The 25,298-nt window shown below is 39.7% G+C and overlaps 2 protein-coding genes across 11 annotated transcripts in view; both read left to right on the top strand.

The window, feature by feature from the left end:
* GJE1 (gap junction protein epsilon 1) overlaps positions 1-5,058 on the top strand; it is a 45,539-nt gene extending 40,481 nt beyond the window's left edge. For 7 of the 10 annotated variants that reach the window (XM_039528688.1, XM_039528682.1, XM_039528687.1 and 4 more), the window contains 3 exons: positions 378-1,084; positions 2,980-3,162; positions 4,348-5,058. In XM_039528688.1, the coding sequence (XP_039384622.1) occupies positions 1,046-1,084; positions 2,980-3,162; positions 4,348-4,743 (618 nt within the window). In that variant the 5' untranslated portion in view covers positions 378-1,045 and the 3' untranslated portion in view covers positions 4,744-5,058. The remainder of the gene's footprint in view (positions 1-377; positions 1,085-2,979; positions 3,163-4,347) is intronic. The other 3 variants (XM_039528683.1, XM_039528686.1, XM_039528685.1) reach the window with 3 other exon arrangements.
* Positions 5,059-12,456: 7,398 nt separating this feature from the next.
* Positions 12,457-25,298, top strand: part of VTA1 (vesicle trafficking 1) — a 66,427-nt gene continuing 53,585 nt past the window's right edge. Inside the window, exon 1 of the mRNA XM_039529638.1 lies at positions 12,457-12,659. Within this exon, the coding sequence (XP_039385572.1) occupies positions 12,551-12,659 (109 nt within the window). The 5' untranslated portion in view covers positions 12,457-12,550. The remainder of the gene's footprint in view (positions 12,660-25,298) is intronic.

Raw genomic sequence — 25,298 nt, 5'->3', positions numbered from 1 at the left:
AGCCTAGGTACCTGAGCTGATGCTCTTTAAACTATGCAGTACACTTGAGGTGCTATGCAAATAATAAATAATGTTACTTATACTTAGTAATTATTCAAGGACTTATAGTTTTTGTGTAATTGAATTTAAGGTCTTAGATCTGAAGCTTTTTGCCATGTATCATTTCGAATGTGGGTTTATTTACAAGTTCCTGTTATGTTTCACTCGCCTATTTAAAAAAAATAAGTTATTAAGCTATAAATGTTGTCATGTAAATCATATTAATAAGCCATCAGCCTTGCTCAATGTGAATTTAAGTAATGAGGAAATGTATTTATAATATGGAAACGGGAAGAGATGTGTAACTTTTCTTTTAATATTAAAATTCTTCTCTGCAGCCTGCCAGGATTGTCCTGACTACCACTCAAACATAATTTCTGTTCAGCACGGGACTTCATTAATTCTATTTTCTATCTGATAAGAAAATTATGACCTGATCTTGAATGAGAAAAAGGAGATGCACATTGCACAGATATTTGAGTGTGACAGACGCGTGAAACAGCAACACTGTTACCTATATTTAGTCTAAATAATTACAACAAAGCGCTAGAAACAATTATTTGATCAGACGTTTCATAAATAGGGAGAGGTTGCAATAGGTTGTACAAGGACTTGCCGAGTTCCAATTCAGCCTGAGTGGCTGAAAGACAAAGTGGTCTCTACTGAAGCCGCGGAATGTGGAGGCAGAAACCGGCAGGTAGATCCAGCTTTCTCCTTTTCCCCCACTAGAGCAATTTGAGCTTGAGGGCAGTAGCCCCTGCTGACTGAGGTGGGGGCGAGGTCGGGAGGAGCGACTCATCGGGCTGTGGGTGATTATTGGAGCGCTGACAACAGATGTCTCTCTCCCCCTCCCTGGTGCGTGCGTGCGCGCTGGGCGGGCGAGGCACTGCTGGCAGGACAGCAGCTTTCCTCCAGGATGGTCCCTGCTCCTCTCCCTGGACGGACCCAGCTGGCTGCCGCCGAGAAGCGGGATCCAACAGCAGCTCCTGACTTGAGCGCCAAGTGAATGGGGCGCCCCAACAACGCAACGCCGGGGCTGCGGCTGGTGCGTACTACACCGTCATTGCGGTTGTTGCTACTTTCCACTAGGTCCAGGTCTGCAGAAAAGTTGGTTTCCATTCGAGAAGGAGGGGAAAGTCCCGCAAGCCTCTGCGTCCTCGGGCTGCTGTGCAGCCCGGAAAATACATCTTGCGCTGCTTTTCCGCTAGTCCCCACTTGAAATCTCTGGATGGGGCAGGCTAGAGGGGGACTAAAGAGAGGGGAAAGCTGGAAAGGTGAAATATAGTGTGGGGGAGGCTGTAATGAGGAAGGTCGTGTTAGCAAATGGGGTGGATCTTATTAGGGCTTCTCAGAAGGACTAGGGTAGGAAGGGGGGAAGGATAGCTCAGTGGTTTGAGCATTGGTCTGCTAAACCCAAGGTTATGAGTTCACTCCTTGAGGAGGCCACTTAGGGATCTGGGCAAAAATTGGTCCTGCTAGAGGGGGCTGGACTCAATGACCTTTCCAGTTCTAGGAGATTGGTATATCTCCAATTATTACTTAACTCCTGTTTGCAAGTGAGCAGAAAGACATTGGGAGAAGACAGATATAAGAAGTAATCTTGCCAAGAATGCCTTGCCCACCCCAGGATTTCACTTTAGAAGAGAGTCCCTTCCAGCTGCTGTTTGCTAGACAGATCCCTGTGCATGAGACGCTTCAATGTTTCCTAAGTTTTCACTGATTTCATTTGTGAGAATGACGTGAGCACAAAGAACAAGTAACTCATGGGAGCCTACTGGGATTGAAACCCCTAAGGAGCACTTTTTTGTGTTACTTTAGTTCTCAAGTAGCACAGTGGTGTTGGGAGCTTATTGCCACTTGTTCCCATCTATTGTGTGACTGTATTATGGTGTTGGACATTTCTGCTGACTGCATTCATGGGGGATTATTAGGCAAACCACATGCACCCTGCTTTTGTTTGGGCTCTTTTTTTTTGTCCTGAAAGAGTAAGGTTGATTGGGGCCCCAGAGATAAAAAGTGAAATGTGCAGTGACAAGTGTTTTGTACAGCAAGGGTCATGAGAGAGCAATAGCATCAGACTGAGTCTGATGACAGCAAATTGGCAATGAAGGGCATGAATTACACCACAATTGCACTAGGATAACATCTTCCAAGACATGTCTTTAAATTACATCAAGAACTTCTATGAAGGATGTGTGAGTATTAAGTGAATAATGAAAGGAGAGGTACTGGGGAAATAAATAATTTGCTTTCTTTATCATGACAAATACACATGGGTGGAGATTAAAGTTCTGATAATCAAATATGGAGGAACAGAACAGCATTTTCTGCAAAGGCAGACTTTAAAAACTACATAACCCATGCTTTCCTAACAGAAAATAAAGATGTAGCACTACTACTCAAAGTAATAGTGAAAACAGGTAACACTTCCTAGCCTAGTTCCTAGCAAGGCCACTTTTGAGAAGTCTACGTGTTTAATTTGACACTAAATTATTAAATGATCTTAGTTTAATCAATAGGATAATAAAAATTGATTGACTCTTTTTTGAAGGATTCCTTTTCAATCTGTCTGACATGTCTGTAGTTGTAGAATACTGAGTTTTATGAATGTAGCTGATATGTAAAGCTACTACTGAAATCAGAAAAGCGTAGTTGTTAAGCAGAATAACTGACAGACACAATACAAATGAGAGTGTACTAGAAACAGTAAGTAAAATCAGTCCCTAACAATAACAAGGACTTTGATTATATTTCAAGCCACTATTTGGTTTAATGTACACAACACCCTTTGTATAACAGTTATTTTAAAAGGGAGAAAAAGGAGTGAGAAGGGTGTTTTAAAACCTGAAATAAATGTTCTAGGTAACCTGAAACTGGAAGAATAACTTTGTTCATCTTTGCCTTTGTCTTTCCTGCTGCATAATCCTGTGACTGTTACAGCTCAGGCCTCCAACAGTGATTGGTCAGTTCCATACCCTTTTCTTTGGCTCAGTTCGAATGTTTTTCCTTGGTGTTTTGGGCTTTGCAGTTTATGGAAATGAGGCCTTGCACTTCAGCTGTGAGCCAGACAAGAGGGAGGTTAATCTCTTCTGTTACAATCAGTTCAGGCCCATAACTCCTCAGGTAAATTTTCTTTTAATTGAAACAACCAATTATTTAGAAAATAGATAAAAGGTTCATAAAATGAAAGTAAATTCATTCCCCCATTTTACATAATGAGTAGTAATTAAACAGAATGTGGTCATAGTTTAAACCAGTGTTTTTCAACAACTGGTCTGTGGACTGGTGCCAGTGCCTGAGATCTCCCTGACCCAGTTTAGGAAGGCAGCAAGCCAATCCCTGCTATCAAAAAGATTGAGAAACACTGGTTTGACCATCAATGCAACACAGTCTTCTGTAATAAACTTCCATTTGTGACACAGTAAGGGGCTAATCTTTTAGTCTTTATTCACATGAGCCATCGTTACCCTTGCAAGTAATCAGACTGATTTCGACTCATGTGACTAAAGGTTGCAGGATCAGCACATAAATGTACTATAAATAGCATTCTCTGACTTGGAAATATTTGTAGACAATAAGGGCCAGATTCTGTAACCCCTTACGCATGCAAGTCACCATTGTTCACCTAGATCATTCCAGTAACTATAAAACAAACAGGAAGGTTGGCCTAGTAGATAGGGCACTAGCTTGATACTCAGAAGACCTGTGTTTTATTCCTGGTTCAGCTATAGATTTTCTGTATGACCTTCAGCAGGTCCCCTCATCTGCCTTAGTGCCCCTACCTGTAAAGGAAAAGAGAGAGAACATTTAACTTACTCACAGTGTGTTATGAGTATAAAATCCCTCAGTGATTGTGAAGCACTCAGGCTGAGATCTGCAAAGGCTCTTAACTTTACACTTACTTCCTGAGCCCCACTTAACTCAGTGGAAGTTAGGAGCCTAAACACCTTTGAAGATCTGGGCCTCATACTTTGGTGATAAAGGCCATATAAGGGTCTATAGCTAGAATTATACAGACAAATAAGGACTACTCATGTGAATAAGGGTATATAGGCCCAAGATTTATTGACTGTAACCTACTTTATTCATACCATTCTTCAGTTAAGAGAATGTTTACATGTAAATGAACTGTAAAACTGGAATAATATGTAATGGTGATTGTTCTTAACTTAAATGATCTTTTAATTGTTTTTAATGTATATCATAAATATAAAAAATCTTCTCATAAGAAATTTGGATGTGTGCCTGTTTTAACTGGCACAAGGCAGTTGTACATGATCTGACAGCAAAGTCTCTGCTACACTTTAGGTATTCTGGGCATTACAGCTAGTGACGGTTCTGGTACCTGGAGCAATGTTTCATCTTTATGCTGCATGTAGAAACATCGATCAGGAAGATATCCTCCAAAAGCCCACCTATACTGTTTTTTATATCCTCTCTGTTCTGTTAAGGATTGTCCTTGAAGTTGTGGCATTTTGGCTTCAGAGTCATCTCTTTGGCTTCCAAGTGAACCCACTCTACAGGTGTGATGCAGGAGCCCTTGACAAAAAGTTTAATATTACCAGATGCATGGTGCCAGAACACTTTGAAAAGACAATTTTCCTCATTGCTATGTACACTTTTACTGTGATTACAGTGGTGTTGTGTGTTGCTGAGATTTTTGAGATCTTATGTAGAAGACTGGGTTTTTTAAATAATCCGTGACCCTGTTGTCATATTGAACTACTCCTGTTTATGTGCCATCTGTTCTGACTGTTGTGTGTGGTGGATTTTTTATGTACGATGGAGTTCTCAGTGTGAAACAAAGACCATTTTTTGTGCACCTCTGCAATTTTGTATAGGAACTTCCCTTACATGTGCTTTTTGTATATTACCATTGTCAAATACATAACTAAGGGCCAGATCCAAAAGACATTTACTGATGTAAATAATCCTTACTCACATGTATAGATTGAAGCCAATGAAACTACACATGTCAATGAATGCCACTTCAGTGCCATTTAAAGCAATTTGGTGGGGGATGGGAGAATTAGGTTTTTATTTTTTTACACTTACCCCTTGTTGGAACTTGCTACTTAACTGCACACATGCATTTGGAACAAGTTTATTTTTAAAATGAGTGATTATTAATCTGCAAGGGGAAAGCCATTCCAAACTACATAAATGCTCTCATGATTAACCTTTGGTTCAGTGAATTTTAATGCTCATGAAGTGAGCTTTAATGCTTAGGTAATGCCTGACATGGTACAAGAAAATGCTCTAAAATGTTCCCAAGCAGCTCTCCCATTGCAACCTGATTCCTGAACAACCATATCCCTGGCCTTCACTAAGACTCCTGGTTGTGCTGTGATTTTAATATTTTAATATGAACCAATGTCTAAACCTAGCTTGCAACCGCCAAACCTATTTTAACTGTGTCCAATGCTAGATGTAAATTCCCTTTTAAAAACAAAAGCTAGCGTGTGCTTCCTTGAATCCCCCACCCTTCTCATCTTTATATTTAAGATAAAACTTAGCCCCTCTTCCTTTTTTTTGTAATGAATCAGAACTTATATTTATGACTTATATTTACTTATGAGGTAAAAGTGTACAGATCCCAAACTTGCCTCAGATATGTAGCATTTAACACTTCATACATATTCATTATATGGTGAGGTGAGGAACAGGCCCTTTGAGTTAATTTTTGAACAGAAAATTTCAAAAGAGTTGTCAAGATGACACTGCTGCTTGTGGGCCCAGTTGTCCATTGATTTCAATGAGAGTTTTGCCTGAATATGGCCTGAAGTACAGGATCTTGTACGGTTTTTTTTGTTTTTGCCATGCCACATCTGCTCACCCATGGCACTATATACTACTGTTAAATAAAAATAATCATAAATATTCTGTGCATTAAAAATATTCCCTGAATTAAGTGTATTTTTATAATTTACACTTAGACTTTTTAGAAAATATATCATATCTTCTCCTGCACTCCAGTTTCCATCTCATAATTAATGGAAATTTTAACATGAAAATTAATCTTGTTTCTTGGAGGCTGGACAGAAAGAAAGGGGTAGTTTTCCTTTTAAAATGTTTACAGTTAGAATGCTAATAATCACCTAGGTTTTTTTGTTTGTTGGAGATCTTTGCCCCTCATTTCTGATTTCTAAAAGTTAAGCTCTCTTGCCTACTTCATCATTGTCCATAGGAGCTAAATAAAAAAAAAGCCCCTCAATTTCATATTGTGCCTACTTTCGATGAAGTGTCAACAAGAAAACAAGAGACTTTCTGACACATTCTCTTGAATTAAACTGACCTTAGGGCTTGGTCCAGTGCCCACTGAAGTCAATGGGAGTCCTTTCATTGTCTTCTGTGGGCACTGGATGGGGCTCATAGGACTGAGAATAAATGGAGGGGGAAAATCTTAACTTATTTAAGAAACTTAACATTTAAAAAAGACAGTTACACTAAAAGTTAACAAATAAGAACAGACAAAAAGTTGCTGTAAAACATACAAGCTTAAGGGTCTTTTAAAGTTAATTTATCTTTGAAAACTCTGTGGGGAATCAGAATACAACTTTTACAGTAAGCTGAGGTCAAATCCTGTTCACTGTATTCATGTGAGTTGTCCCAACAGGCCCAGTTCTGCAAATCTTGTAATCGTGACCCACACAGGTAGTTCCAGTGACTTCAAGAGAGTAAAGCATGCAGGATTTGGTCACTGTTGGACTCATATCGATCCAAACTGTGTACAGGTTACCTAGTTCTATATGTTTTTTGAGTTGGCTAATGATGAGATCCTAAATTCTAATATATTTTTTGTACTACAGGTTAATCTTTTGACTCTTCCCATGGAAACAAGTGATGTTTTTCTTGTCTTAATATTATAAATGAATGTGATATCTTTGGCCAAACACACTTAACTAATTATTTATTTGATATTTGGAAATACTACAAGGGCGGGGGGACTGCCTCTGTTTGTTGCTTGCCTAATATAACATGTACTTGGTCAGTAGATACATACTTATTTTTGTTGTTTATATCGAATATCCATCCAACTGTTTTTACATATATACAGGATCTGTTCTTTCCAAATTAAATTTGTAATCTCAGGTACAATAAAACTTTTTATGTATAAAAATACAAAAATATGTGTGACTATTGACAACCCAGTTCATGTGTGTACATGAAATATAGATCAGTAATTACAATTTTGTCAGTTTTTCCCCCTAGTGCTTCATATTTCTGTTTAAGTGATGAAATTCAAATGCTTTCCAAATAGACCAGCTGACTTCATGTTAATTACAAATAATAATAATTCCTAGATTCTATATAGCACTTTTCATCAATAGATCTCAAAGTTCTTTGCAAAGGAGAGCTGGACAGTACAAATATCCCCATTTTAGCAATGAGGAAATTGAGGCAAAGAAAAGTGCTCAAGCAGTCACTCCGCAGAGCCAGAAATAGAACCCAGGTCTTATAAACTGCAGGCCAATACCCAGTCTCTAGACCACAGCATCTCCTAGCCTAGAATACTCAACACTTGGAAATTTGAGAGAAATTTTGAAATCTTTAAATTTGTTTTCATTCCAAAACCAAGCCATTTCTGAAATTTCCTGCAAAACAGAAATTCTGAAAGAAAACTGTATGCAAAATCCATTTTTGAAAAAAATTGTATTTTTTGTTTCAAAACAAAATTTTGTTTTCATTTTATATTATTTACATTTCATTACATGAGAAGTAGTGTAGAATATGTCATAATAGTCAAAATATTCTATTTTATTTTTTTGAAATCATTACTGGAAACGGCTACTTTAACAAGAAAATAAATTGATTGAATAAATCTGTACAAATTGTATCGTTACAACACAAACAGGAGACACTTTGAGCTAGAAAATAAGATTTTCCACCAGCTCTCATTCTAAACACTACATGTACTTTGTTCAACTGCATAAGTTGTTGTATGTAATGTCCCAAGGGTTAACTTGCTTAATCATCTTCCTTCTATAGGATGCAACCCCACACTTCTTAATCAAGAAAAACTCCCATTGAACTAAATTGTAGTTTTGCCTTGGGCCCAGAATGCATCTCTCAAGCCATTTTCAAACTCTGTTTTACATAGGCTCGCTCCTCTGTGAAGGTGATTTATGTGGCCTCAGAGTTAAGTATAATTATGAAGAATATTCTACCAGAGGCAACAAATATTTTCTTAATGTAAATGGAAGCAGCAAATGCTGTAGATGTACTCTCAGTTGGATATCTGGAGTGCTCCTTTCCCATGCATTAAAATGTAAATACATCCCCGTGTATGAAATGTATTACTGCACGAGAGCTGAGATAAATACTGCACAGAATGAAAAATATAAAGTTCTATCAATAAGCCGGTCCCTATAAAGGTCATACTATAAGCCAGATTCAATCGCAGTGGTGTAGGGAGGTGTAAACTGCAAAAGCTGTTGCAGCCATGGGAGCATTCACCCTGAAGGGATGACAGACAGTGTACCCACTGCTTTCTATCTGCAAGAGTTCCACTGCAGAGAGACCAGCTTCATAGGAGGCTGGGGGTTTATAGGAGATGTGACTTTGTTCAGTCTTGGCCAGGCTTGAGTTTTCTCGTGGGGTGGAGGTTGTCGGCAATCCCTGATGAATGAACCTTAAATTGCTAGGAGCTCTCAATTATTATGTATTTATAAGGCCTTCGCTGCTTGCCACCTTCTGGAATTGTGAAGTGCTCTCAGGAGGCAACAAAGCAACACTAAGTACTGGGAACACAGGTGAGCATTTTTTGGCATTGCAGTGAGATATGCCTGAAATCCAGAGCCAAGGGAAATCTTATAAATTACCCATACAAAAAAACTCCTTTAACTTGCAGTTAAGGCTGCTGAACTGCATTTCCTATCAATATAGTTGCCAAACATTAAGGAAATAATTAGTTAAGACAACATTAACATCCACACCAACCACAGCTCATGTGCCTTGCCCAATTATAATGTCCAGCTGCACTCATTGCTTTCTATTCTTTCTATTCTAATGCTTTCTATTCTAATGTAAAACCATCCACAAACGCTTTCTATTCTAATGTAAAACCACCCACAACGTACACATCCAATTACCCAAAATTATATTCACTTGTACAATCTTTGTTCTGGCCTCAGAATATTTTAGATAGAAACAGAATAGTATGGCTCTTGCTGAGGTCAGAGTTAAGGTTATGGGCTTGAGGACAACTTTGAGAAACTGGATATGTGCTTTGAATAACCTGCTCTAGTTTCTCTTCAGATTGTATAAATCATTGATTCCCAAACTGGGGACACGCCCCCCTGGGAGGGTGCAAGGCTGCCCGGCCACTGGGGGGCATGAGGGTTTCTCGAAAATTAAAAAGGGGGCGTGGAGCTGAAAAGTTTGGGAACCAGTGGTATAAATCTTTATTGAGTGAACTTAATTTCAAATTAACAAAGTTTAGGGTATTGGTAGGGGTGGGTGGGAAGAAGGCAGACAAGGGAATTTCCTTGTTTTCTAAAATGAGGAAAAAACGTTTAAATGGAATTAGAGTGTAGGGTTTGAAAGAGGGTTGCCTGCTCTAACAGATGTTATGAGGCACACCAACTACAGTTTTTTGTTGCTTTTTTTTTTTTTGCAGTTCTTTTCACATCTGTAGGACCCTACCAAATTCATGGCCATGAAAAACACGTCACAGACCATGAAATCTGGTCTCTTCCTGTGAAATCTGTATTGTATAGGGTAAAAGCACATAAAAGACTTAATTTCACGGGGAAGGCAAGCATGTCTCAAAAGGGGTCCCGACCCAAAAGGGGACTTTGCGGGGGGGAGGGTTTGCAGGGTTATTATAGGGGGGTCATGGTATTGCCACCTTTACTTCTGCATTGCCTTCAGAGCTAGCTTGCTGGAGAGCAGCAGATGTAGGCTGAGGGCCCAGCTCTGAAGGCAGCAGCATAGGTAAGGGTGACAATACTGTGACTCCCTTAGAATATCCTTGCAATCCCCCCCCCCTGACCCCCACAATGCCCTTTTGGGTCAGGACCCATACAGTTACAACACCGTGAAATTTCAGATTTAAATATCTGAAATCATGAAATTTATGATTTTTAAAATCCTATGACTGTGAAATTGACCAAAATGAACCATGAATTTGGTAGGGCCCTACACATATAGTGTGTGTGGAATTATAGTTATATGGGACCTGAGAGGTAAGGTAATGGAGGGAAAGATTTTTATCCATATTGAAAATGTTTAACAACTTTAAGCATTTAAAGTGTAAACTAAAAAAACACATCCCCGTTCCCTGTTCTCCATGCCTCCCTCTGCCATATCTGTCTGTAACCTTTACAGTCCCTCTCTGAACTCCCAGATTTGAGCATCCCCCAATGTCCCACCCCCCTGGTCCTCCAAACCATCAGACCTTCCTTCCCTGTCACCTTTTATACTTCCTTTTTATTTATGCCCTTACCTGAAGCTTTCTTCACACCCTTGTCTGCACCTTTATTCCATGCCTCCATTTTCTGCACTGGGGCTTTGTCCCCACTGTTACCCCTTTCTAGCCAGAGCAATTAGCCAATATTTGGGGTCTTGCAGGTTGTTTCTATTAGGAGGAGAAATTGATGGACTCAGGTATTTCTTTGATGCAATCTTGTTTATTTCCAAAAAAGGTACACAAAGTTCTGTTTTCTGGAACACAATAGGAATCATACAACAAGAGGTAATTTTCTTGTTCACAATTCCAAGTAGGGAGACCAGATGTCCCGATTTTATCGGGACTGTCGCAATATTTACTTGTTTATCCCGTGTCCCGACCAAATGTCGGGACGTGAATTGTCCCGATATTTTGCACTCCGGCACACAGGCGGAGGGGGCTCGGGCTCCCAACTCAGGCCCAGCCCTTCCTGACTCGCCCCCTCCCTGTCCCATTGGATCCCTCCCCAAATCCCTGCCCTGGTCCCACCTCTTCCCCAAGCATGCTGCATTTTTCCTCCTCCCCTCCTCCCTCCCAGGCTTGCGTGAATCAGCTGTAAGGTGGCACAAGTGCTGGGAGGGAGGGGGAGAAGCAGAACACGGCAGCCTCTCTCCACTGCCGGCTCTTGGGGGAGGGGTTATTTTTATTTTTTTGCTCTGCTGGCGACCCCCGTCCCCCTATGTCCCGATATTTCATGTCTCTCATCTAGTCACCCTAATTCCAAGCCTCTTTCCAGACAATACTCTGCCCTAAAGCTCTCTCTTGGCTTTCTCTCATGGTCATGCTATAAGTTCTTCTCTTGCTCTCTTTGGCTTTCTACTTCTCTGGCTGTTTCTGACACACACACACACACACATACAGCAATCAAAACAATCCCCAGCCCCGGCATTTGCATTCAGTCTAGTCTTTGGGCAATGACTTTCATTGTTTCAGTTATCACTAACCGGGCATTTAACAGTTCCTTCATGTACCCTGTATATAAGGCAGCTAGTAGGCCCAGCAGTTACAATGAGGAGGTGACATCATGTAATTGCCCATATATCAAATACATATTTTCTGGGGTACACCCAACCTCCAGCATAATACCACAATGTCCCAGTCCACTAACAACTTTCTATCCTATCCAGTCCCCCATCCACTCCATCATATTCAATCCCCTCCATCCTCTCATGTCCCAACTCAAGACGCATTTAAGCATGTATTTTTATATATATATTTTTAATCATTTAAAAATAAATGGGGAAAGAATCCATTCAAATGTGCAACAGGGGAGATGACTGAAGGGGGCTGTAGAGTGCAGAGGTTCTCCAGGAAAAGTGCCGACGGTACAGTGAAGTACAAGTTCCATTTCTTAAGCAGCTTTGCATCCAAGTTTCCCTTTGCCCATGTCCTCTCCCACCATATCCAAATAAGAGACGACCCAGAGGACACATGAAGGCTTGAAGGAAAAGTTTCCAAAGAAGCATCGCTTGTAGATCCACTAGGGATGCACTGTCCCAGGCTGGTGAATCTGCTAGCATGCCAGTACGGTTTGCTAAAACAAAACGGTTCTGAATAAAGGTAACTGAGCACCCACTATTATCGTTCTGTGGGTGCTCCAGCCCCGGAGCACCCACAGAGTCACCCCCTGTGTCTGACAGGGGAACCAATACAGTGGGGGAGGCCACAACTTGTGTCTCCCGCTTTGATAAGAACAGGCCTGCAGCCGCTACACTAGCGACCACCTGCCCGCCCCAGAGCAGCCCGCCCCTAGGCGATTTCTAAAGCGCCCGGATCTAGGGACGCTCGTGTCAGCGCCGGGCTTCGAACACGGCTCCCCCCACCACGCAGGCGCGCTCTGCACGAGGCCGCGTCGCACCGCGGGGGGCGGCCCCTCACCTCACTTTTCCCCGCCTCCCACCAGGGGTCGCTGCTGCAGGAGCGAGGCGCCACTCCCCGCCCGCGTGCCCGCCTGGGCCGGCGGCTGTCGCGGCACCGGAAGCGGAAGCGGGCCGCGGGGGTCGGGCGTGGCGCTAGTTGTTGTTGCTAGTGCTGCCGCCCGCGGGTCCGGTTTGGGGCGTTATGGCGGCCGCGGCCCTTCCTGCGCTGCCTGAGCAGTTCAAGAGCCTCCAGCATCATTTGCGAACCGGGCAGGAGCTGGACAAGCGGGAGCCGGTGGTGGCGTATTACTGTGAGTGAGGCTGCAACGGCCGCGAGAGCCCCGCCCCGCCCCCACCACTCACTGACCGATACCCGACAGCCACGCCCCCGTCCCGTGACGGTGTCCCCTGCCCCGCCCCGCCGCCTATGCCCCTTCCAACTACAGCCCCCGGCGCGTCTGCAGGCCCGACCGCCCCCCCCCCCCCGGTAGGACAGACCACTGGTCTATGGGGGGCGAGGCGGTAAGAATAGTAACGCAATAGCTGTTCATTAGCGTTGTAATACATAACTTTGTACCACGACTAAATTTGTCCACATTTAATCCGGTGCGATAAATTAATGTTTGTTCCAATCTCAGCGTTGCCATTCATTAAGGGAGCACCTATTTTGGGCCCCCCCCCCCCAGTGATTAATGCCCAAGCCGCAGCGTCTTGCAAAACACAGCCCAATGTCCCCATCGTCATCTCACTGTAATAAATGGGGCCACCTTAGAAGTTTTAAGAGATTTTAAAATATCAGTGATGGACGTTTTCAAATGCCTCTTTGAAATATAAAAGTAGACTCTTAAAATGGAGAAACAGACTAGATTCAGGCAAGCTTGGTTCTGTTCCCAGCTCTGCTGCTGATTTATCTGGCCTTCAGCAGTTCACTTTCCCCATCTTTTGAGACAGATGTTTGTGTATACGTCTGGATATTTAAAATCTTCATTTGTTATTGTTTAAAATTTCCTCTTTTTAAGGGCAGGTCTACACTACACCCCAAGTCAATCTAACTTACGTTGCTCAGGTTACATGGATGCAAATTTTGTGCTGTCCACACTGGCGCTACGTTGGTGGAAGATACTCTCCTGCTGACATAGCTTATGTTTCTCGCCGAAGTATATGCCAAAGGGAAAGTGCTCCAGTGGTACAATTGTACTGGTGTAGCTGGGCTTATGTAGCACTGTACAGTAGAATGGCCCTCACTCATTTTCAGCAGGGAGGAAATGATATTTTCTTAGGGCTTGTCTACACTACAGACACTACAGCAGCACAGCTACAGTGCTGCAGCTGTTCTGCATTAGTGTAGACCCTTGCTACAATGGCAGACGGGTTTTTTTCATTGCTGTAGTTAATCTATCCCTTCGAGAGGCAGTAGTAGTTGACAGATGAGTTCTTCCATTGATTTAGAGGTCTCTATATTGGCGCTTAGGCTGGTCTAAATACATCTCTCTGGTGTGTTAATTATTCACATTGCTGAGCAACATAGTTAGGCCAATCTAAGTTTTAGGTGTAGAGCATGCCTTACTGTTACTGTCTCTCAAATGACTTATTCTTCCCCTTTGAGATAATTTTATCAGGAATAAACTTCATGGAGTTGCTGTAGTATATTTTCAGAAAGGAGTAAATGGGGAAAGGAGTTTTTTAACCAATGATTTAATAAAGTACTTCTTTGCATACAGAGGTCAACTGAAAATGCAGGCTTGCAGTATTTTGAAAAACATACACAACTCAGAGGCCCAAGAATGATCCTAGTCTTTATTTCCTGCAAACAAATAATATGCTAATACAGTACTAGAATATCAACAAGTTGAATAAGTCACCTGTAAAATAACAGAAAAACTGGATGTTTGTAATAATTGCTGGATGGTTCTAGTAAAACACAACACAAAGTCATCTTGTGGGTGAAAGGAAGCACTAGCTTGCTCCTGAAGTGCTTTTTTGTTATCATATGTTACACAATGTCTAACTATGTCATACAAATAATAGAGTTTATGTAAGCAAGTAAGTGCATGTTTTTGTTCTGATGAAACTAATGATTAACCAATACTAATGTCTCTTATTTTCTTGATTTATATATGTGTTCTGAAATCTAATTTAAATTCTCAAGAGTGTGTAGGAAAAAACTAACTTTTTATCACATCTTAATATGTTGTGATATTTGAACTTCAGTGAATAAATACTTAAGGGAGAGGATATAAAGTGCCAATTAGCTTTATATCATTTATTAAGTGCATCCCTGCTTGAGCTTTAAATTAGTAGGTGGCCTTGACTCTTCCATCTGGCCACTCAAGTGTGCTTACTGTGTTATTGAACATAGCAGAAAATTATGTTCCAGTGACGCAGTGTTTCTCATTACATTCAACTTAAAGTAAAAAGTGATGACATCTTGTTTTCAAAACTGTTTAGATTCTGAATCCTTTTAAATGTCACAGAGCAAAAGAATCAGTCATCACTGAAATCATTTCAAAACTTTAAGTAGTGTTTCATACAAATAGACATACTACCTATCTCTAGCAATGAAACTGTTCCTACTATATTGTATGGCTCCAGTCCTGCAAGTTCTGGTGTGTTGGTGTGCTGGAGAGCCCTGTTGAACTTCATGTCGGTGGGATTCCATGCAGGGGCAAGGAGTTGCAGGATCGAGGAGATAGGCTTCGATCCTGCAAATATGTGTTTAACTTTACTATGATGAGTACTCCCATTGACATCTTGTGACTACTCAAGGTAGTAAAATTAAGCACAGTCATGAGTGTTGGCAGTGCCAGGGCCCTAAGGGTTTTTCTGCACATTGTTTAGCAGTAAAATTGTAAGTAGTGACCACTCCTTGATATTACTGCAATATGTAACTTCCTGCTGTTCCAACCCCCCGCCCCCCATTTCAACAGATAATGGGTGTTAAGTCTGTGTTATGAACAGACCTTGGTACTTGAATTGGTAGTCAGATTTTTTACCGCTAAATAACAACTAAAAATCAAGAAGCAAAGTGTAACATATTGTTTGTTTCACAAAAATAGCAAACAGAAAATTTTAAATAGAAAGATACATGTTTAGAAGTGTTTATTGTTAGACTATAATAGTTTTTAAAGATTACACGTTGGGCTTAAGCTACTTTTATTTTAAACTGTGTATTGTAAAATACTTTTTTTGAGCATTTCCTTTTCTGGGCTGTATTAAATAGTTTGTGTTAATCGTATGGCAAGATCTTCTCAGTGGTTCTTGTTCAGTGACTAGCTGTTTCCACACCCCACTAATGATCAGATTTAGTATGTAGTAATGTCTAGAAGAAAAGTTATATAGCTCCACTAGAGAAAAGGGCACAGGTGATTAATGGGGAACAAGGTGGAATTCTTCCTTCATTAAGTAATATGGGTGGAGGTTAGATTGTTTAATAGAGCTGCATGACTTGTTCAAGGGATGTCATTTTCTAAACACAAGGAGGCAAACTCTGATAATAAATCTCTGGCCTGTTCAATACCTAAAGAAAAAGTTGTCCCCAAGTAATATCAAAGGCAGTCTGACTGGAAAATAAACTTGCTAAATAACCGTGTTTGAGAGATAATTACTTGTTTCTGTATCATGTTCACTTCTGTTGTAGAGGTTTGATGAAGGAAACTTCTTAATTACTGATTTTCTTTCAACCTTTCACTCTTAGCTCTTTTCAAATTAGCCTGTACATTTTCAAGAGTATATTTATTAACTGAATTGTGTTCTTTTTACTTACTGTAGCTCTAATTTAAAGGTATTGATAGCAGTGAAGGTGTACTGAAAGCAACACTATTGTCCCTGAATCTTTTCAACACTCTATAGTACATACATAAATCACATTTCCATATCCAATAAGGCAGTATACAATAGTATAAGTGATATAGTCAGCATGCTCCAGCAACTTCTAAGAAGCAGAGATATAGGGCCTGATTCTGATACTTCAGATTTATAATACTGTGTTATCTCTGTTAAAATCGTTGGACTAACTGGTGTAAAATAAGTGTGAAAATAATTTGATCCCTAGATTTTTTTTTCCCCAGATCTTTTTTTGGATCTTTGAATTAATCTTTTGGTAAGATGACAGTTAAAGTCCTTACTCAGCATGTGCATTAGTGATTTTCCTGAAATTCAAGGAAAGAAAACACATACAAGATTTCAAGTTGCTTATTTCTCCCAGTACTCTAGCTGGCCATTGTTTGATTGAAAAGCTGAGCGGAACAGAGGAAAAAGCACCTGGCCCCCATTTTTCAGCAGTTAAATGGGGTTTTTTCACTTGGGGAAATTTGGGGGAATAATAAAATGTTGACAGACATGACCTTTTCTACCTGCAGTAGATCCAATGTCTTTTTAAACCAAGAGATAAAGAACAAGGAAGTGCTGCTTGGCCTTTTTGTCTTTCTAAGGCTGAAGTCTGTGCAGTGTATTGCAGTTCTATATGGATCATTCTGTTTGGCATTACCGAACTATTTCTGTCTGCTTGTTTTATACAGCAGCTACAGTGTAGACCCTCTCACTCTCACCTCTATTTGACATAATATGTTGCTTAATGAAAACCTACTTAGTGTTTTTCAAAATTAGCACCAGCTAAACTCATGTTACAGTAAAGTGTTAGCATAAGTGGTAAATTTAAAAACTTTGATATTATTAAGGCATAGAAATAATTATAGACAGCAAGAAATATTTTTCCCACTTAACTTGGTTATAGTTGCAGAAATAACGCTCTACTGTAACTTCATGCATTTTTGCTTATTAGGAAAATATTGAGTAACCATTAAATCTTACTTGAAGCAGTATATAACTAAATGGTATTAGATCTTTCCACTGGAAAAAATCTTTGTCAATTATGTACTTTATACATTTAACTAGGGCTTATTAGAATTCAAAAGCATAAAATATTGTGCCCAGAAGATTCCTTGTTTATTAAAAGGTGAGTTCCCCAGAGTTGCTACATACTGGAAGGAAAAATACATTTATTACATGTCTGCAACAAAGTTTCTTTGCAGGATAGTACCTGCTAAGATTTCAGAGTTCAAACTGATTCACGTGTGGTCCATGGTTGAACAATCTGTTTTCTGCATCATAATAGTAATGGGGAAACAGATTTTATGGGGTTTTTTAAATGTATCATTGCTACACATTAAGGAATAGGTTTTAATCTTTTGTTTTTCTGGAATATTTAAGGAATAAGACATCTAGTTTGTGGTGTGCTGTGACTCATGTTTTGAATATATGGGATAAATTGGCCTCAACTTCAGTTTCTTAAAGATGGGTTTCCTTCATCCTATATCTCAAGTATTTTCCTTCCTGTCTTCATTTGTGGGCACTTCTTCCTTTAAGAGGATTGCAAGGAAGAAACTGTACTCTGATGCCTTTGCCCTTATTGTTGCAGCAGAAGAACAAGTAGCTCTGTATTTAGAAGCAAACGCTTATGAGAAGGGTTAATAAAAGTTAATAATTGCCAAATGTATTCGCTGGAAATTATTAGAACAATGAAATCAAGCTGACGATATTGTTTAAAAATACTAGGAGGTGGACAGAAATGGAAATATAGAACAGATATGATTCAGAAATTAAAACTTGTTTTCTGAGGTGTATATTCTTTTACTTAAGTAAACTATTAAACCTATGACTTACCCACTGGTCAGAGAATAACCTTTGGTCTAGGACCTCAATACAGACCGGAGGATCATGAAGCCTCCATTTTAACCTCTCTCAGAACGTTCCTTACACTAACTCATTGTCCTCTGGCAATTTTGTGAATCTAGCCCTTTAAAAATGGCCAGAACAAAATGTTTACTTTTATCTGAAATGGACTTCAATTTGCCAAATTTGATTTGGGTGCTACAGTTTGTTTTGTTTGTTTTAATTGCCAGCAAACTGAAAAATCAGTGATTTGCCCAGCTCTACCTCCAATTTATTCTGTCATCCAGCTAACTATAATTCCCATTGGCATCTCCCTGGAACTTGCCATTTTGGGCAGAATTCTCTGCAGAGGAGCCCAGGTTGATATCAACATCTCCACTCTCTTGCATCTAGCAGCTTGTCTAAACAGGGACATGCAGGGTAAGCATGGATGTACATTTAAAGCGCACTAGTGATTTCTCACTAACTCCCTATGTGGATACTCTTACTGTGCACTAGAAGCGCCTTTGCATTTATACCCTAAATTACTCTGCACTAAGTTCCTTGTACTGACAAGCACTTAGTGTCCTAAAAAGGTGATTAAAGAACATCAGCCCTGTATGTAAAATGAGGGGTAACCCCAGCAGAAGAGATGCAAATCCCTGGTTCTCTAGTAAATTACCTATCTCCTAGAACTGGAAGGGACTCTGAAAGGTCATCGAGTCCAGCCCCCTGCCTTCACTAGCAGGACCAAGTACTGATTTTTGGCCTAGATCCCTAAGTGGTCCCCTCAAGGATTGAACTTACAGCCCTGGGTTTAGCAGGCCAATGCTCAAACCACTGAGCTATCCCTCCCCCCTTCCTTGACCCTATCTCATATATCCCTGTTTGATTTGGACAAAAACGGGGGGGAAAATAAGGTAAACGCTAAAAATCACAATAAAAGCAGTCGTCATTGTTAGAAAAATGATTTTCAAGTTGAAAGTGTCCATTTAATCATAAAATATTAACATATCTTCGCCAAACATATTTCACATTTTAAAACATACATCTCATTGCTAATCACAAAAGAAACGACCATTAAAAATGCAGTGATTTCACACTTTCCCTCTTTGCTCCTTCCCAACACACTGACAACCCCATGTAATTTACATGATCAGTCTTTGATAGACATTTCATAGGAATATAGATTGTTCTTATGATTCTGCAATATACTCTTCTAAAACAGGTGTGCTATAAATCTGAAGACCTATTGTGGAACTGGTGTAATTTTTTTTCTTTTCTAAACTGACGTTGATTATATAAAATTCATTTTGGTTATTAATATGCAGGGTTTAATTTTAGAAGGCATATGTTACTTCACTGACCCTGTCCTTTCCCTCCCACCCCAGTCTTCAAATAAAGGAGTTCCTTTCCCCATCCACCCTTTAGTCTGCATTGTGGTGTTGTTTTTTCTTGGCTGAGGAGAGCTGGATGAGATTGTTTGAAGCTAACAATGCTACTTCTACAGTAGCTCAGATCTAGGGATTGTTACAGAATGACATAAATACTCTTCCTTCTCACTAGAGACCAGTACGGACTGGGATCACAAAATCTAGATACTGAATGAATATGACTCAGATGTCACAATGTATATTGCTTCAGGGCCAACATAACAGACCCTCTTCTGTAGCTTTCACAGACTATAGTAGCTCAAGAGTTATTTTTCTTTGGTGTGGACAGTCCCATTTTTAACTTCTTTCTTTGAACAAGCTGTGTCATCTTAGATGTGGTAACTCATGACTGCAATTAATTGAACTTGTCTACTTCTACTTTTCAAGCAGTTTCTTAAGTATTTGAAAAAGATCTCACTTGCCTTTTTACTAAACTCTTACTCATTTCTAATATCAAGGTTAGTGTTTTTTCACATTAATATATTGGACCATAGTAGTGCTCTGAAGTTAAAAAACCAAAACAATATTATGATCTCTGCAAGATTGGATTTAATAGGGAATATGGTAAATTGCCTTAACAATACCAAGAATTAGAACTGTAACCTTTCCATTGCATACAGAATACCATTGCTTTTGTCTTTCATATGTATTAAGTGCTCATAATAGGTGTGACTGATAGTCTTGAAGACTGATGTTTTCATCAGTTGAATAGGTACAGCATAGACAGTTACACTGCAAAGTTCCCCAAATGGTCCTGAAAATGTAGCTCAGGGCTTGGCTACACTTGCGAGTTACAGCGCAATAAAGGAGTCCCGGGCACCCTAGCTCATTCCCCGTGTACACTGGCAAGGCACGTAGAGCGCTTTGTCTCCGCGGCTACAGCGCTGCTGGTACTCCACCTCGGCGAGAGGAATAACATTTGCTGTGCCTTGGCTACAACGCACGGGCGTCAGTGTGAACGAGGTGTTGGGTTACTGTGCTCTGACCAACCTCTGGAAACGTCCCATAATCCCCTTAAGTCAAGTGGCCACTCTTGTCATTGTTTTGAACTCCTGTAGGAATGTGGAATTCCCTTTCCAAGCTCTGTTTCTGACAGCCAACATGCAAGCCATGTGGAATGCTGTGTGTGAGAGAGAGAGGCGGTGGGGAGGGTCTGCTGCTGTCTGAACTTGCAAGACAGCATGCTGACATGCTCTCAGCCCCCCAAAAACCCACTCTCTCTCCCCCCACATACACACAAAACACTCCCTGTCACACTCCATCCCACCCCGCATTTGAAAAGCACGTTGCAGTCACTTGCATGGAATAGCTGGAATAGCTGCCCATAATGCACAGCTCCCAATGCTGCTGCAAGTGCCGCAAATGTGGCGATGCCAGTGTGCAAGCAGCTGTCAGTGTGGACAGACTTCAGCACTTTCCCTACTGCGCTCTACGAAGGCGGGTTAACTCACAGTGCTCTACATTTGCAAGTGTAGCCATGCCCTCAGTCTTTGCCTGGAAGAACCAGGGATGAGTGTGTTTCATTCTTCAACCTACTAATCCTCTAAATTTCTAACAAAGGCAAACAAACTTTCCATTTGTGATACATTTTCACACAGGTCATTAAAGAGAGGAACGATGGTCCAGTGTTAGGGCAATAGCCAAAGACTTGGGATCAAGTCCCTGCTCTGCCACAGACTTTTTCTGTGACCTTAGACAAGTCACTTAGCCTTTCTGTGCCTCAGTTCAGCATTAGAAAATGGGGATTGTAGTATTCTCCTGCCTCAAAAGAGAGATGTGAGGATAAATACATTTAAGTTTGTGAAGCACTTAGATACTATGGTAATGAGGGCCATAGATAAAACTTACGTTTTTAACCCCTCCCCGGAAAAAAAAATAGGTCAGGGAAGTCTCCTTTTATTCTTTCAGCTAGTATTTTAAAAACAGATGATTTTTCATTTCCCTTGGTTAGGTCAATAAGAGAAACCAAGCAAATGTAAAACCTGTCTTCAACCCTTGTCAACAATTTTCTTAATTTTTTGTGTGGCTTTTTCCTTTATAGTGTATATGTATCTCATGCTGCATACTAAGCAAACAGATAGTGATGAGACAAAAGACTTTTTAAAAAATGCTTTCTCCTGACCAACATAACTTTCTTTTTATGAGTAACTTATTTTATTATGAGGCTTAAGATCAGAATCTGTTAGGTTGTGTAAAGCTTTTAACTTGGAAAGCCATTGATTTGCTATTGTTAGCTCTGTTTAAAGTATTCGGGATATTTGGAGTATCTGATTGTTAAAGCCGAAGTAAGGTTTTAGAAAGTGCATTGGATTGACTCTGACAGTGTACTTGGAGATGGTGTTATTTTAATTATTTTGTGGAAGTGCAATAATCTGACCATTAAAGATTCAGATATTAATACTAACCATTTAAAAGATTAAAACCTATACTTTTTAGGTAATGTTTGCAAGTCTACAGATCAAGTTATTGCCCATTGTCGTCTTCCTCATAATATTTTAAGCTTTCCTTGTGTTTGCTCTGACCATAGCCAGCATCTTCATTGTAATTTATGGGGCAACCCTCTCCTACCTTTCCTTTGACTGAGAGCCTAGATCTGTCCTATTTCTGTCTCCCTTGAGAGTAAATGAACAGGTTATTCATCACAATGACCATGAGTATCCTCTAATTAAAGTCAGCAATTTTAAATTCATGTATTTTTTTTAAATCTTGTTTTTTAGAGAATAATAAAATAAAATTTTAATTAGTGTAAATACATTAACAGCTATGTTGCTGCAGAGTATTTAGCTTAACTAGATCAGACTTTTTTAGTTTTATTCAAACTTTATGTAGAAGGACCAGAAGTTGGTCTTTTAAATAACAACACTGAAAGACCAGAGCTTGGAAGAGTGAATTGGTCATTCTTTTTCTCGGATTCTTAATGGAGATTTGTAAAGCCTATTTGCATTACCAGCTGAACTTCAGAGTTGCAACATGTGTTTTTAATTGCAAATATAACTGTATTTTCCAATTAATTCATTTTATTTAACAAGCTGGTATTCTTTAGAGAATAGTATGTTCTAAAATAGTTGTTTATAATTTTCAACACAATTTTTTTGAAACAGTATCAAGTTTGTAGTATTAATAGTACAATATGTATCTCCTACATAGTGTTTTGAAAAATGAGACCACCCAGCACATATACAACATTGTGGTAAGTTTTAAAATGTGGTACTATAAATGATCCCCCTCAATTCCAGGATTTGGAATACTATTAAATATGAACTGAAAATAGATTTTTTTTTCTTGGATGGGATTTTTTTTTTACTTTTTAAAGGTAGTCTGGCTATTTTTTCCTCCAAAAGAAAAAAAAATTTTCTTCTGCTTGTATTTTTCCTTAGAAATATCAGGAATTTCAAGTTTTGTTATTTTTGGAGAGGACTTGTTGTTTGACTCAAACACTTTTTCAGTCAAACTCTTACTGTTTGACTTTTTGCCCATCTGCATCTCCCATGTTATGTAATTGGGGGTGGGGGAAGAAATATGAGCCTCCAAGGTGCTTTTTTGTATATATGTATATATATATTGCAAAATAGGTAACATGTACTGAGTCAGTTAATTCAAGTGAGTTAGACTTGGCCATCCTGAAAAAGTAGCATGATGAATACTAAAACTACTAATTCCATAGTGGAATAAACAGTGGTGCAAGTAGAAATTGTTTCTTGCTTGTACATTTCACTCATGGGAGGGACATAAGGGGGAGGCATGTGACCTCCCCATCTGACCCCCAATGTGATTCCTCCCCAGCCTGGGCCCTCCCTGTACCCTCCCGATGATCTACATCCATAACCTGGGGGAGGGGGTCTGACTGTCCTCCTCCCGCTGCGCTGTAGACATCTGCTGTACAGACCCCAGGCAGGAGGACTCAGGAGACGCAGCTGCGTGGAAGGGCTGAGGCCTGAGCTGGGGGTGGTACAGCCGCGCCAGAGGAGCGTGAAAGAAGTTGTTGTTTCTGTTGGCTACAGAACAGTTGTCCACATTGGATTGAATGGGTCTGGAAATCAGGGTGGATTGATTTTCAAATGAAGGCAATTTAAATCATGATTTAAATCACCAAGTGGAAATCCTTAATTTAAATAGCAAAGAGTCCTATAGCACCTTAAAGACTAACAGACGTATTGGAGCATGAGCTTTCGTGGGTGAATACCCACTTCGTCGACATGCATCCAGTGAAGTGGGTATTCACCCACGAAAGCTCATGCTCCAATACGTCTGTTAGTCTATAAGGTGCCACAGGACTCTGCTGCTTTTACAGATGCAGACTAACACGGCTACCCCTTTGATACTTGATTTAAATAGTCGATGTTAGTCAACTTTTCCATTTGTACTTTAGTTACTTTCTAAACAAAGTTGCATTCTCATTAGTCGATATAACCATTAAAACGTGTTCACTTACAACTAAATAAAGCCTTTGTGCTAGATTTGGTACATCTTTTTTCTACCTAAGAGAGTATACTGTAACTATATACATATATTTAAGCAACAATATATAGCTTTATATTTTCAGATTCTTATTAATTGTACATTTTATATGTTAGAAAATAGTGAATAATATATTGCTTATTTATAACAAAATAATTTTTTGCTTATGATTTGTGTCAAGCTGGATTAGATGGTAACTGGAATTTAATTAAATGCACAAAACATCATATAACATTTATTTTTAATAAAACAACCTTAAATGTCGTGGGCACAAACTTCTGTAACCAGAACATATTTCACATTTACAACTAAATTATTTAAAAAAGAAACAGAGGTATTAGTTGTAGTCAGTGAATAAAGTTGATTACCGATATTTCAGGCGAGCCTGGGAAAATTTTCAAATATGTCTAAGTGAAAGTGACTGGAGCTTAAGTTCCTACTTGCCTAAGTCTGTTGAAAATGAGACAACCTAAGTTACTTGGGCTGTGTTTCAGACTTTTAAAATTAGTAAATCTCAGTCCCTCCCTCTTTGTTTTTATGCATAGGCATTTTCAATTCCCAATCGATTTCTCAACTTTGAATGAATTAGTCCACACGAAGAAAATAGTCTTTCTATGCCTGCAAAAAAGGCTACAGCTGTCAGAAGCCAGTTTAGCACTTCAGCATGATATGGTTCCAGGTGCTTAGCTCCTGACTTCTACCAGTTCAGTAGTGTGACTTTCTTTAAAACATAATCAGCAAACATATATTGCTTGAATGGTTTACCTCCAGCCCTGAAATTTATTATGGTTGGTATGACTTGAAGGGTGACTATTAGATGCTCATGTCATAGCAGATGCATCTTCTTCAGCAGTTTGGTATCTACTCTGGTACTTTGGATTGAGAATATTGGCAAGAAGATGAGGTGGAGTAAATGCTTGACCTACCTGCTTCTTTCCTGTCTTAACATTGTTGTTGAGTATTTATTTCTTCAGTGTTCTTTCCAAATTTCAGCAGTATCAGCAATACAGCAGTAATCTTTCTGCAGTTTGTTCAAGGCTATGGAAATAGGTTTCAGTGTATTCAGCATATCTTCTATATTTCTCTTTAGTGCAATGTTGACTGCTTTGTCTGTGATAGTTCCATCTATTTTGTCACGATTTTCTTCATAAATTGTCATCAGAATAAGCCAATTCTTAATAAATAGCTCAAAACATTCAGCCACTGAATTCCATTGTACATCTTGGGGGAGAAATAGTTTGGATCCTATGCTCTCCAGTGAAGCTGAAATAAAGTGGTTGTTACTGAAGTAGTTTTAAATTTCAACAATATTTTCCTTTATTCCTGGAGTTTTACTTAAGTCTTTGGCTAAAATATGCATCAGATGAGCTCTGCAGCCATATGTTGTAAGTTTCAGGTTCCCTCAATTAC

The sequence above is a fragment of the Mauremys reevesii genome, linkage group 3, assembly GCF_016161935.1.
Source record: "Mauremys reevesii isolate NIE-2019 linkage group 3, ASM1616193v1, whole genome shotgun sequence".
Classification (NCBI taxonomy): Eukaryota; Metazoa; Chordata; order Testudines; family Geoemydidae; genus Mauremys; species Mauremys reevesii.
This window is presented reverse-complemented; position numbering and strand designations above follow the sequence as displayed.